Here is a 13,847-nt window from a genome sequence, read left to right as displayed (position 1 = left end):
TCCTGGCCGAATGCTTTATGTCAGTAATCATTATGGACAATGTCAGTAAAGATTACGGCGACTTTTACCTTCTGTAAAAAAGTCCGGAGAAATTACCTCAGGTAATACTAATCCAGTGTGAATAGACCAGCTGTAAATATACATGTAAATTGCATAATTTCCTTTTAATTTGTGTGTTTCTTTTAAATATAAAAGCGCTTAAAGAAGCATTTACTCGTGTTCTAGGCAGAAAAACAAGTCAGCAATGCAAAAATGATTTTCAAGAAAAAAAAATCTTAGTATTTTTGTCTTGTTTTCAGTAAAAATATCTACAAATTCTTAAATTAAGATGCAAGAAAATAAGTCAGGTTCTAGACAAAAAATATCACATTTAAGTGATTTTGTGCATAAAACAAGCAAAAAATCTGCCAATGGAGTAAGCTAATTTTCCTTGAATTTAGTTTTTTAAGAAAAATGTTCAAGATTTCTTTGCTTACCCCACTGGCAGATTTTTTTTGCTTGTTTTATGCACAAAATCACATAAATTTTATATTTTTCGTCTGAACACTAGACTTATTTTCTTGGGTTTGACGTTCTCCCCAAAGTGAAATTAAACACAGTGTTTCACGTTTTCCTCATCTGATGTTTGCACATGTGATATCAGGAAGCAAGGTAATGTGCACGTGAAGACGAGAGAGGTAGTTACCCCTCCCACTTCTGAATGTTTTACTGAGATTTCTAATCCTGTCCGAATTGATCATTAATATTACAGATGTCCTGTGGTAAAATTGCATTACGCCATCTACCCCTGTAAAGCTAATCCCGTCCGAATAGGGCTTAAGTGTGTATTAGTACATGTTAATGATATGCAAAAGGCACAAACCCCAAAGTAAACAATTACGCGAGTTATCGTCTTCAACATAAATCTCTTTTCTTGGACTACAACAAACACACGGATTGTAGGCAACAGTTTACTTCCTGGGATTTATGATGTAGACAAGACCGACATTATCATAAATCCTCCTGCTTCGGACTCACAGCCTGTAAATGAACTCCTGTTAGCATTGCATTGTGAGCGAATCTTTCAAACATGGTAATGAGCTTCACATTTCCAGCTGACGTTAGAGGTATTCAGGCCAATCACAACGTACAGATTAGCTGGCCAATCAGTGCGTTTCAGGAAGAGAGTGAAATCTGGAGGTACAAAAATGTACGCTATATGGAAAATAATGTGTTTTTAACCATAAACCATAAAAAAACATTGTATTATACCAAATATACAAAATATCGTTGTTTTTTAGCAATGAAATATTAAAAGTTTTTTTTCACTTTAACATATAAGTTACCAAGGTGTTACCAATGGAAGTAATTTTTAAGTTGATCCAACTTTTTACTTTGCAGTGTGTTATGACTTTTGCTTTAGTTACACATGACAGTTTTCCAATAGTGATCTTATCTGCGACCCATTAAAGTTATCCATACAATGTAAGCGAGCGAGTCTTAACAATTGCCTTTAAAGGTGGCACTGCTTGTTGTAGGCATCTCTCCAACAGAACCAGTTATTATTATGACTGTTTTAACCGACTAAAATAACCAGAAATGTTAGTTCATTCATTGATTGATGATCAACAGATTGCTGATATGTCGTTGCCAAAGTCTTGTTCTGTTTATCGTCTTCTATTTAAATGGCAGGGAAAGGATTGGTTCACACTCAGAGATAATAAAAACATTTGGTTACAGAGATGTATAGTAACGAAGTAGAACTACTTCACTACTGTACTTAAGTACTAAAAGACAGTATCTGTACTCTACTGAAGTATTATTTTTTTCTCCTACTTCCACTTTTACTTCAGTACATATTTTCGATGAGTTTAATACTTTTACTCCGATACATTTTTTATGTGCTGCATAGTTACTCGTTACACCCAAATGTTACGAATCATTCCAAACCCACATTATTACTGCCGGAGCGGTGATACACATTAAACACACACACACATGGTGGTCTAAACCAATCGGAGATAGTGAAGGGCGACCTCTCCCTCCCTCTCACTCACAAATATGAGCCGGGGTTGTGGACAAATGTGAAGCGAAGAGAGAACCAAAGTGTGCAAGAAAGACCGAGAAAGAGAGAGAATGCGCGAGAAAGGGCGAGTGTGCACGAAAGAAGGAAACCTAAATTCATTGAAACACCTTTACCTTTACCTATTACCATTATATCGACTAATATTTCATTAATTCTGAATTCTCTATCGCCAGATCAGTTAAATTAATCTGAATTATCTGAACAATCATGTCCTTGTACTCCTGCTACAGCCAAAGAAATTGTGAGTGTCCTTTAGCTTAAACATTTGAAATAATATAAACAATATTATATTCAAACTTTTGACTGTTTTCTTTAATAACTACATTACACAATACTTGTACTTTTACTTTCAGTACGTGAGTAGTATATTTTAAAATAAACTACTTGCAATACTTAAGTACAAAACATGTTTAATACTTTAGTACTTCCACTTAAGTGCTGTGCTTAAAGAGCACTTCAACTTCTACTCAAGTCACTTTTTTGATAGAGCACTTGTACTTTTACTCAAGTCTAGGTCCCTAGTACTTTATACATCTCTGTTTGGTTAAAGTCAAAGGTCAAGTCTAAATTCCCATTAGGCTAATAATGTATCACACAAAAAACACTTTACAATATTGTATCAGTTATAAGGTTGTATTTGTTAATATTAGTTAAAGGGATAGTTCGGCCAAAAATGATATTAAACCCATGATTTACTCACAGCGAAGCCGTCCGAGATGCATATGTCCATCATTTTTCAGACAAACACATTTTCAGTTATTTTAGAAAATGTCTTATATCTTTCCGCTGCTAAACAGTAAAGTTAAGGGGTCCACGTCCTTCAAGTAAAAAATGTGCATATATCCTTCCCCAAAGAAATCCAAACAGCTCCAGGATGATAAACAAAGGGGTAATCTGCACGGTGCTGTTGTTGAAATATCCATATTTAAAACTTTACAAACGAAAATAACTACTTTCCGGTAGCGCCGCCATCTTAGACTCCTCTGTATTCAGGAGAGAGTATTAGCGTAGTGTATGCACTTGTCTTAGTGACGTATGACAAATTCGGAGGGCGGGGGCACAGAGCAGCAGCAGAGAAACCTCCGTATGCTGCGTAAAGCTCTGATCTTGAATGCTGACGCTAGTAAGATGGCGGCGTTACCGGAAGCGAGTTATTTTTGTTGATAAAGTTTTAAATGTGGATATTTCTACAACAAAACGGCGCGGATTACCCTCAGAAGGACTTTGTTTATCATCGTGAAGCCGTTTGGATTTATTTTGTGAAGGATAGATGCACACTTTTTGGACTTGAAGGACGTGGACCCCATAACTTCATATTTGATTAACTTAAAGATCTAAAACATTTTCTTAAATAACTGAAAACGTGTTCGTCCGAAAAATGATGGACATGCATCACGGCGAGCTTTGGGGTGAGTAAATCATGGGTTTAATATAATTTTTGGCCGAACCATCCCTTTAATGTATTAGCTAACATAAACTAACAATGAACAACACTTCTACAGCATTTATTAGTTTACCATTTACTAATGCATGTTCAAAATTAAAAGTTGTAACTGTAAAATAAGTTACAATGAACTAGCATGAACAACTGGGTTGGCATTAACTAACATCAACAAACAAGATTAATCAATGCTGAAAAACTAGATTGTTTATTGTACAGTATACGTATGTTAGCGAATACATTCACAGATAGCAATAGACTCTGAGGCGGATACGTGCCGGATCTGTTTTATTAAGTTGACTCACGATGTATGTAAAAATGTCTCAAGGTAATAAAAACAATACAGTAATAAAATAAAAATTGTCTGGCATTTGAAAGGGGAAGACAGTAACACGGTTTCTTGTAACTGTACTGTATCATGTAAGTCTAAATTTAGAGGATAGTGTAAGTCTATACATGTGCACTAGCACTAACAATCTTCAGTGTCAGTAAATCAGCTCTTGAAAGTAAATGTGGGCTGCTGCAGGCCTGTGAGCACGTAACACATGCACCTCTATGTTTCTGTGACTGTTTTAGACTGTAGTTTTGAGATATATCCCAAGCATTTCCCAAAGCATGAAAGAGGGCATCCCGGGTATCACAGACCACAAGAAGAGAGAGAGAGACACCCTGCCTGTATCCTGATACCTACCTACCCGACTCATTTAACAGCTTTTACGTCTGTTTTGAGAGATCCAATACTACAGCTATAAAACTGAGCAGCTGGTTGGATGGCATCCATGCTCATCTTGCAGGCATATTTAAACCCTGGTTTCATCTTGCAAATTAAATCAACTATGACAGAGCCAAATATATGTTTCCAGTGCAATGGATGTGTTTTGCATGCTGCTTGCCAGATACTTTATATAGTGGTTTGAGTGGACCGTCATGGTGCATATTTAGCTACATAAGACCCTAAATAGGATGTCATAACACAGAGAATGCAGTTACAACCCCCATCCACATATCCACGTAGCCTCTTTGCAAACAGCTTCCTTCACGTCCGGAAAAACAGGCTTCAAGCGATTGTTTTTTAAGCATCCATGTAGTTTAACTGGAAGAGTGTGATGTTAGGTCATGGGTTCAGTTGACAATAAAATGCACGTAGTTTGAGTTAGAAAATATACATGCAAACTTTATAATGTTTTACAATACTAATTTACAGGGCCATGATATGAAAACTCACCAAAAAAATCACCAAAAGCTTAAAGTGCATACACATCTCCATTATCATGCAGAAGCAACAAGGAGCGTCACTTCCAAATGAAGCTCAAGAGAGCTGGCTGGCAAGCTTTATCCTCTTCAGTAAATTTGTCATAGAGAGAGTTTTGACACTTCATCATCACTGTCTGGAATAAGAGCTGCACATGAGCTGTCACCCCGTAAACCTCCAAATATATAAGTGGGCCTCACTTTCCTGTCATTAAAGACATTAGGAAGGACTTCACTTCTGTACATCTGGCAGATCGAGGCAACCTTTTACTAATTCCAAACCAAATTCATCTTAATTGATGTTGTATATAATCATTTATAAGTAATATATTATTGTTATTGATGGCTGGAGGAAAAAACACATTATATTCAGGTGTGCAGAATTATTAATCACATTTTCTTAAAACGGAAATGGTTTAACACACACTGAAAAATTTATTATTAAATGTCCATGAGAAAGACGCCATACTATAGAAATTGCCAAATTGAGGTGTGAGCATTAGACAAGAAATCCTGATTGGGGCAGCAGGGTCACAAAAAATACGACAAAAGGAAAAGATACAAAATGAATAGTAGTGATTAAGACTGGTGTGGTTTGGAATTGGTAAATGGTGTTGAAAAAAATTGTGATGAAAATAATAAATGTAATTGCGCTCGTGGCTCTGCCACAAGACTGCGACTATATAACATTTAACTTTAAAGAGTTCATATTAGTACCTCAGAGGTACATACTGTTAATAGTGCATATAAGGTACACTGTAAAAAAATCCTTGACAAGTTTAAGTGATTATAACAACTTTATTTTTATAATTTATATCCACTTCTAACTAGTTAAAAAGTTATAATGACTTATTAAGTTGTTTAAACTTAAACATTGAAGTGCAGCAATGAACTTTTACAGTGTATATATTGATACCAAATGTATATATGAAGAGTTTCGTTGCAAAACAAGATAAATCCATTTTTTTTACATTTTTCTCAAAACATGTTTATTATTACGTTATCATGTTATTATTTTGTTTTATGGTGCTTCTTAGCTGTATTTTTTAAGTTATGAAGGTTTAAATCAAAACAAACCAACTGCAGTTGCATTGAAATGAATTGGAATGCACAACCAAAAAAAGAGATTTCTGAACAATTAAAAAAACGGTGGTTATCTTGTTTTGCAACGTAACTCTTCATATCTAATGGTACATATTAGGAAAATAATTATAAGGGGTACTGCCCTGGCAACTGTTGGGGTACATTTTTGATCACTTTTTCTAACAGTGCATTAGCTTCTAAACAGTACCAGTGATGCCACCCATACCGCAAAAATTTCTCTGGCCAGAAATATATTTTAAATATATGCTGAATACAATTTGGAGAAAGTAAAGCTCAATTAAATATTATTTTTGGAAATATATTTAGTTTTAGCTTTCAGATATCAACATTTCAAAATGTATTTTAAGGGCAAGCAAATACATTTCTAATTTTACATCTCATATGGCAAAAAAATGTATTCTTTGCCAAAATATATTTTAAATATATGCTAATACAAGTTAATTTTATAAAGTATATTTTTGAAGTTGAAAATATATTTAATTTTAACCTTTTTAAAACTGTTATGTATACAGGTTCGTAACATACACAAAGTTTTTTTCCAACGTGATGTGAAAATATTTTGTTGGATTGGAATATATAAAGGGCTATATTTTTAATGCTTTAAAATATATTTCAAAATATACAAAAATGGCCAAAAAATATATCTGTGAAAAATATAATTTTGTAAACATATTGCAAAATATACTTCAGTAAATACATTTTTTGGAATATTTTGAAATATATTTAAAAATATCTTTTTTGTCATATGGGCACTTCCTAGATGTATCAAATACATATAGTAAAAATGATTGGCCGTTGTACCATAAATTATTTATTACATGGCGCAGTGATTGATTCTGATTGGTCAGTGGCAACATTCCGAGATTACATTCTTTATGCCCAGATAACAATTACTTCAAACACTGAAAACACAGCGTCATCTGGGTAATGGAAGTCATTTTTACCTACACATAATACTACACATACTACACATAAATTAAATATAAATAAAGTAAATTATTAACATATATGAGATACATTGGTTATAAAATGGTATAAATCAGAGGTTTATAATCTTATAGGATAAGAAAACAGATTCAAATCCTGAATGATTAACCTTAAGGAGCAGAAGCACATTTGACTGTCTAATTGTGATATTGTGAGACCTTATTTACAACATGAAATATTATAAAATAACAATTATAAACTGCTTGTTGTCAAAGACACAATTAGGAAAATCATACTTCTTTATTAACTGCAAGAAGATAGTTTAACCATGGAAGTGTAATCATTATCAGACCGGAGGTTTCCCTTAGCCTGCACAATACAATACATGTGATCAAACAGATAAATTGGGGGAGGATTTAGATCTGGAATGATAAAGTAATGCTGGCTATGGATTTGGGCTGGTGCTTAAACATCAGCGGATTTCCTGAGACAGGAAAAGAGAGATAAAGAGAGAAGAGTGAAAGAGAGCGACCCACCAAACATGCTCTGCGCAAGATAAACTATTTTGTCCTTATCATTTTCTGCATGACCAGAGTGAGGCACGTCTCAACAAATGCTGGATGAAACTGAACAGCACATAAATGACGCAGATGGTTTGCATGAATCTACCTAAGCCAAGAAAAACATACGCAATGAAGAATAAAACTCATGTGATAAATGAATGCAAAATTCTGGATGTTTCTAAACTGCCTGATCATGTTCATGCAAATAAACATACAAATGTCAAGTGTTTTTCAGCTTTTTGTTATAAGACAACTCACTGTATCAACACAACTGATCAGACAAAATCATTATTATAGGTCACTTGTTTTATTGAAAGAGGCCTGTTTTCTGCTATTATGCTTGCCTTTAGCACTTTTCAAATATGATATTAAGTCTGTTTACTATTAATTGATTCTCAATTTACTTTTCAGCTTCCACATTTGAATCTTTTCAGAAAAAGGTACAAAAGCTGTCACCCTTTTAAAAAGTACACCTTTGTATCTAGAGTGCATATTAGTACATCAAATATTGCTACCAAACGTGTACATACCTTCACTTAAATGGTACATATTAGGACCTTTTCAAGAGATGAAAATTTTGAATCATTAGGATAATTTCAGAAGTAAATCTTTGCATATCTACATATGTTGGAGACACTAACCACGTTTTTGGAAAATGCACCTGATCAAACAGGAATCCAATCAATGTAATGTCAAATAACTACCGACAATGACAGAACTTGTTTGTTAATCCTGGTTTAACTGTCCTGGGTTATCATGTTTAAAGAGCACCAATTATCCGATTCACATTTTTACATTTCCTTTGGTGTGTAAGTGTGTGTTAGTAGGCTACATGTTAACGATATGCAAAAGGTACAAACTCCAAAGTAAACAATGACGCAAGTTATCGTCTCCAACATAAATCTCTTTTCTCTACAACAAACCCACGGATTGTAGGCACCAGTTTACTTCCTGGGATTGATGATGTAGACAAGACCGACATTATCATAATTCCTCTCACTTTGACTCACAGCCTGTAAGTTAACTTCTGTTAGCATTGCATTGTGTGCAAATCTTTCAAACGTGGTAAGGAGCATACAGATTAGCTGGCCAATCAGTTTTGTACAAAATCAATGCTTTTCAAGAAGAGAGGGAAATCTGGAGGCACAAAAATGTACGTTGTGTGGATAATAATGTGTTTTTTGAACCATAAACCACGTGAACACATTGTATTATACTAAATACACACAAAAAACTTTGTTTTAAGCAATGAAATATGAGCACTTTAAGGATTTACACTCACCTAAAGGATTATTAGGAACATCTGTTCAATTTCTCATTAATGCAATTATCTAATCAACCAATCACATGGCAGTTGCTTCAATGCATTTAGGGTCTCCTGAACTCCAAACTGAATGTTAGAATGGGAAAGAAAGGTGATTTAAGCAATTTTGAGCGTGGCATGGTTGTTGGTGCCAGATGGGCCGATCTGAGTATTTCTCAGTTATCTGCTCAGTTACTGGGATTTTCATGCACAACCATTTCTAGGGTTTACAAGGAATGGTGTGAAAAGGGAAAAACATCCAGTACGCGGCAGTCCTGTGGGTGAAAATGCCTTGTTGATGCTAGAGGTCAGAGGAGAATGTGCCGACTGATTCAAGCTGATAGAAGAGCAACTTTGACTGAAATAACCACTCGTTACAACCGAGGTATGCAGCAAAGCATTTATGAAGCCACAACACGCACAACCTTGAGTAGGATGGGCTACAACAGCAGAACACCCCACTGGGTACCACTCATCTCCACTACAAATAGGAAAAAGAGGCTACAATTTGCACAAGATCACCAAAATGGGACAGTTGAAGACTGGGAAAATGTTGCCTGGTCTGATGAGTCTCGATTTCTGTTGAGACATTCAGATGGTAGAGTCAGAATTTTGCGTAAACAGAATGAGAACATGGATCCATCATGCCTTGTTACCACTGTGCAGGCTTGTGGTGGTGTAATGGTGTGGGGGAGATTTTCTTGGCACACTTTAGGCCCCTTAGTGCCAATTGAGCATCGCTTAAATGCCACAGCCTACCTGAGCATTGTTTCTGATCATGTCCATCCCTTTATGACCACCATGTACCCATGATGTCTACTTCCTACAGGATAATGCACCATGTCACAAAGCTTGAATCATTTCAAATTGGTTTCTTGAAAATGACAATGAGTTCACTGTACAAAAATGGCCCCCACAGTCACCAGATCTCAACCCAATAGAGCATCTTTGGGATGTGGTGGAACGGGAGCTTCGAGCACTGGATGTGTATCCCACAAATCTCCATCAACTGCAAGATGCTATCCTATCAATATAGACCAACATTTCTAAAGAATGCTTTCAGCACCTTGTTGAATCAATGCCACGGCAGTTCTGAAGGCGAAAGGGGGTCAAACACAGTATTAGTATGGGGTTCCTAATAATCCTCTAGATGAGTGTATACTGTGCACACACTCCACTTCTGTAAACCTTGTGTTAACGCATACATTTTTATTATTTGTTGAGGCAAGTTCTGTTTAGTGAATGTGTGATCGTTGCTAAATACCTCACTGTATCTAATGCAGCGGTTCTCAAGCTTTTCGGTGTGACCCCACCTTTTGTGTAATGTGCATCCGTTTGCAGCACCCTCAAAGAAAATGAATGCCATAAAACAATCTCAAACTTAAAATTGGAAATAAACAAAACATTACCCCCTGGTTTAATAGACAAGGCTTAAGCCTAGTCCTACTGTCTAAACTGAAAATAACATGAACTGACAGATCTTAAAATAGGCCAGTGCCATTGATTTGTCTCAAGATAGACACCAGTAAGGCATGTTTACTAAAGATGCTTAAACATCTTAATTTAACTAACGCCTAGTCATGGCTTTAGCTAAGCCCTGTCTGTCAAACCTGGGCTGTTGATTAGTAGCTATAGTTTATCTGAGTTTTGATTGCACAAAATCTATGATAAATTAATGTATTTTAAAAGATGTCACAAAACTGGGCCCCCCTTGGCACCATCTCTGAGCCCACCCAAACTTTGCGAACCACCGAGCTAATCTATCTAGTACCATACTGTAATCCTTGGCATGATTCCTTCAAAATTAAAACTATTTTTAAAATTAAAATGATTTTTAGTGTTAAAATAAATGTCATTCTCTCTCTGTTAAGATTTATAGGTAGTACTTAAAATGATCAAAAGGACACAGAAAATCATTTTAAACTTTTATTGGAAACAACCTCATTCAAGAGATCTCATAAAAAAACATTTAACTTAATATACAAAAGGGAAACTTTGAACAAGTGCACTACCACATTGTTTACAATATCTTCTGAAATCAACAAGAAACAAAACAATACACACAAAAAGTTTAGGAAGATCTCCAATGAAATGCTGATCAGAATGTCTACACACAGTGCAGTATCTGGTCTCACAAATAAATGTGATCAGCACTTGAAGCCCATTTGGCACTTGTTGAGTTATATTTTGGCCTAATGTCCAAGTCCACAGTAGACATCAACTGAGCTCTTTCTTGATACGAGGTTTTGCAAAACAAGATGCGATGCCTGATCCCTTGGTGTTGATTCAACATAAGAGCAAGTTTGGAAGACAAGAAAAATAAAACATAGGGCATCTCCCTGGAAGTACTTTTATAGCAACTCGCCCTTAAAAAGTGCATCAAAATAGAAAAAAAAAGTGTCACAACACTGGTCACACCTGTACACAATTTTCCCTCAGAAACCTTGCACATTTCCACATATAATCATTTCTCCTCACAAAAACATGGAATGGTCATGAGAAATGAACACAATCGAGTATCTACATGCTAATGAATGTGTGTTGGGAAGTAATGGAAAGTACATGACCACCATTTGGGAAATTAAAGTTGTGTCTACATGGCTAAAAGGCAGTACAATCATTTTACACCTCAGCAGTATTCTCAGGAAAGAGCAGCTTAATCAGTAACATACAGCATGCCAAACGGCCCACGTCCCCTTAGTCCGGCCTAAAACAGCATCAGTCTGTCAGAAGAACATTTAATTTGGTGATGCATCATAGTATGTTGCTGTCAGGGGTGCAGGTATGATAGGAGCTCAGACTTCTCTTCATCCTCTGAACTTCGACTAAATCATCCTGCGGGGCCAAATTCGTAGCCAGCATCCATCCTACACGTCTCAGGTGCAGTGGAAAAGAAGCCCACTTATATTGAGCAACAGTTCAGTTTAAGGCACTGCTGGGTCGGTTCAGCAGACAGGAAGCATGCGAGCACCACAGTTGTTGTAATCTTCATCCACCTTAAAGACAGAAGAACGAAGAATTAGACGGATGTATAAAATGAATTCAACAAATCGAATGTATGCATTCGATAATGCAAGAAACTCACCTCAGAATAGGTGGGCAGCGGGGGGAACTGGAACTGGCTTGCGTTCATAAAGATAGGACTGTCTCCGCCATCATAATCATCTAGCAGGGGTGTGAGAGGCTGTTCCAGGCTGTTGTCGCGTCTGATATCGCAGTAACTGGGCGGGGCAGACGAGGGCATCCTTAAGGACACCCAGCTAGCCGAAGACGTGCCCACGGAACCATCCTGGCTACTCATGCTATTGGTACGGCTACCAAAACCATTGTAAGGGACGGTGCCAATGACCAGTGGAAGCTCCAGAACCAACTTATCGCTGCCTGGGATGTGCATGTAAATCTGTGAATAAAAGTAAAGAAAATTAAATATTGGTCGGTATACGTATGCAAATTATTAAACTTATTTTAATGTAACTCACCATAAGTGCATATTCCACCCGGATAATGTCGCAGCCCAAAATGGAAGGCTTGATCTTGGGCACCCGGATGCTCTTGGACTGCCAAGCATCACACATGCCAGAGATGATGTGGTTGCCACGCACCGAGGACAGTTTCTGCCTGAAGACTTTGGTGCGCCCGTTGGCCTGGTAGATTTGCTTGGCGATAATGGCCGCTTTGGGTACCACGATGCGAGAGCAGGTGTTCTCAAATTTGGCATCGATGCAGATCTCTTCTCCTTCGCAGAAGCCACGCCTATCGATCTTGGCATTTAGGGACACCTGGCCATCGGGGATGAACATGCAGGTGACTTTCTTCTCCTTCATGCCTCCAGTAGGGGACTGTGAAGAGATGAAGGATAAATGATCAACTTTCATACTTCATGAAAACAATGAATTAGATTTGACACGATATCGTATAAAACTAGTTATAAAAGTGAGTTATAACTCACCAGCAGATCAGGGGTGTTCACATCCAGGGGTTCCTCGACTTCAAAGTGTCTCTTGCACTCTAGGACAGGGTGTGAGGGTCTTTCCATTATAGCCTTCACAAAGTACTGAACATACCCGAACTTGCCTTTGTAGGAAGACACCAGTTGCCTATTGGGAAATAATATGATTAATTTACTTGGAAAAGATGGACAATATATGTTTGAGAAAAGTTGAATGGCAAAGGGGAAACTCACCCTTGTTGAGGGAGCTCAAATCCAAATGAGTATTCGTACTTGTTGCCTGGACGGAGAATGACTGAACCATCTGTATCTGTGAGAAGCAAAGATAACCATATTGAATATGTATAACACATTAAAGCATAAAGAAAACATAACTTGAGAATTGAACCCTGGTCATTTGGATTTAACAGAGATGCTTAAACAGTATTAAGGTGTTCAGTCATAGATATATAGCAAACTTTTGGTCTGGTGTCTTTTTAAGAAATGATTCATATTTACTATATACAAATACAGTCCAACATCAGCATCATCAAGTTCATAAGCAAAGATAACTAACCTGCAGGATGATCATCCAAGTGAACAACATCTTCATACTTCAGATAGTCAATTTCTTCACGGCATCTCTGTTTGCCTTTCGCGTACTCCACTTTTGCGCATCCGACTCCCAGGACCTTCATGGCCGTGACCCTGGTCATCTCCAACACCTCCACCAGGATCTTCCCGGCCACTTTATCTCCACTGCAGTAAAATGTCTTGGTCGGATCGTTGAAGACGATCTCGAAGATCTTCATTCTTTTTGCCATAGCAACCATGATTGATCTGGTATGGATTTCCAATAAAAAAAACACTCGAATACGACCAAAAAGTTTATTCAATCAACCAGATACGCCGTAACGTTAGTCCTTCACAAGTGCATCTAGTCTTCAGCCGTTGAAAATGCTGCGAGGTTGTGTTTCATGCAAATTCACACACATCCAGTTCGCGTGGCTTGTTTAGGTGCTTTGTGCTTACAGCGCTAGGCTAGGGCTTTATACCCCAATGTGACTCACTGGGCTTGTTTACAGCTTCAGCTGTTCATGTGCGAGCAGTATGCACAGCGTGGCTCAGCGCATGCACATAGCTCCCATTGGTCAAAAATCGATGTTTGTGTCGTCACCGACCAATCGGGGTTTAGAAGCGGCGCGTGGACACCTCGTGGCTGAGAGCGCTGAGCGAGTGCACAGCAGCTGCAGAAAAAGAGGAGG

At 37.3% G+C, this 13,847-nt stretch overlaps 1 protein-coding gene across 1 annotated transcript; it reads right to left on the bottom strand.

Annotated features, from left to right (window-relative positions):
* Positions 1-10,567: 10,567 nt before the first annotated feature.
* txnipa (thioredoxin interacting protein a) lies at positions 10,568-13,623 on the bottom strand. Its single transcript, XM_055219826.2, has 6 exons — positions 13,160-13,623; positions 12,838-12,913; positions 12,604-12,751; positions 12,134-12,493; positions 11,740-12,054; positions 10,568-11,650 (listed from the first exon to the last, which is right to left on the bottom strand). The coding sequence occupies exons 1-6, from the start codon at positions 13,413-13,415 to the stop codon at positions 11,600-11,602; spliced, it is 1,206 nt and encodes a 401-aa protein (XP_055075801.1). The 5' UTR covers positions 13,416-13,623; the 3' UTR covers positions 10,568-11,599.
* Between the last annotated feature and the right edge of the window lie 224 nt (positions 13,624-13,847).

Source organism: Misgurnus anguillicaudatus, chromosome 20, assembly GCF_027580225.2.
Source record: "Misgurnus anguillicaudatus chromosome 20, ASM2758022v2, whole genome shotgun sequence".
In the NCBI taxonomy this organism is placed as follows: Eukaryota; Metazoa; Chordata; class Actinopteri; order Cypriniformes; family Cobitidae; genus Misgurnus; species Misgurnus anguillicaudatus.
This window is presented reverse-complemented; position numbering and strand designations above follow the sequence as displayed.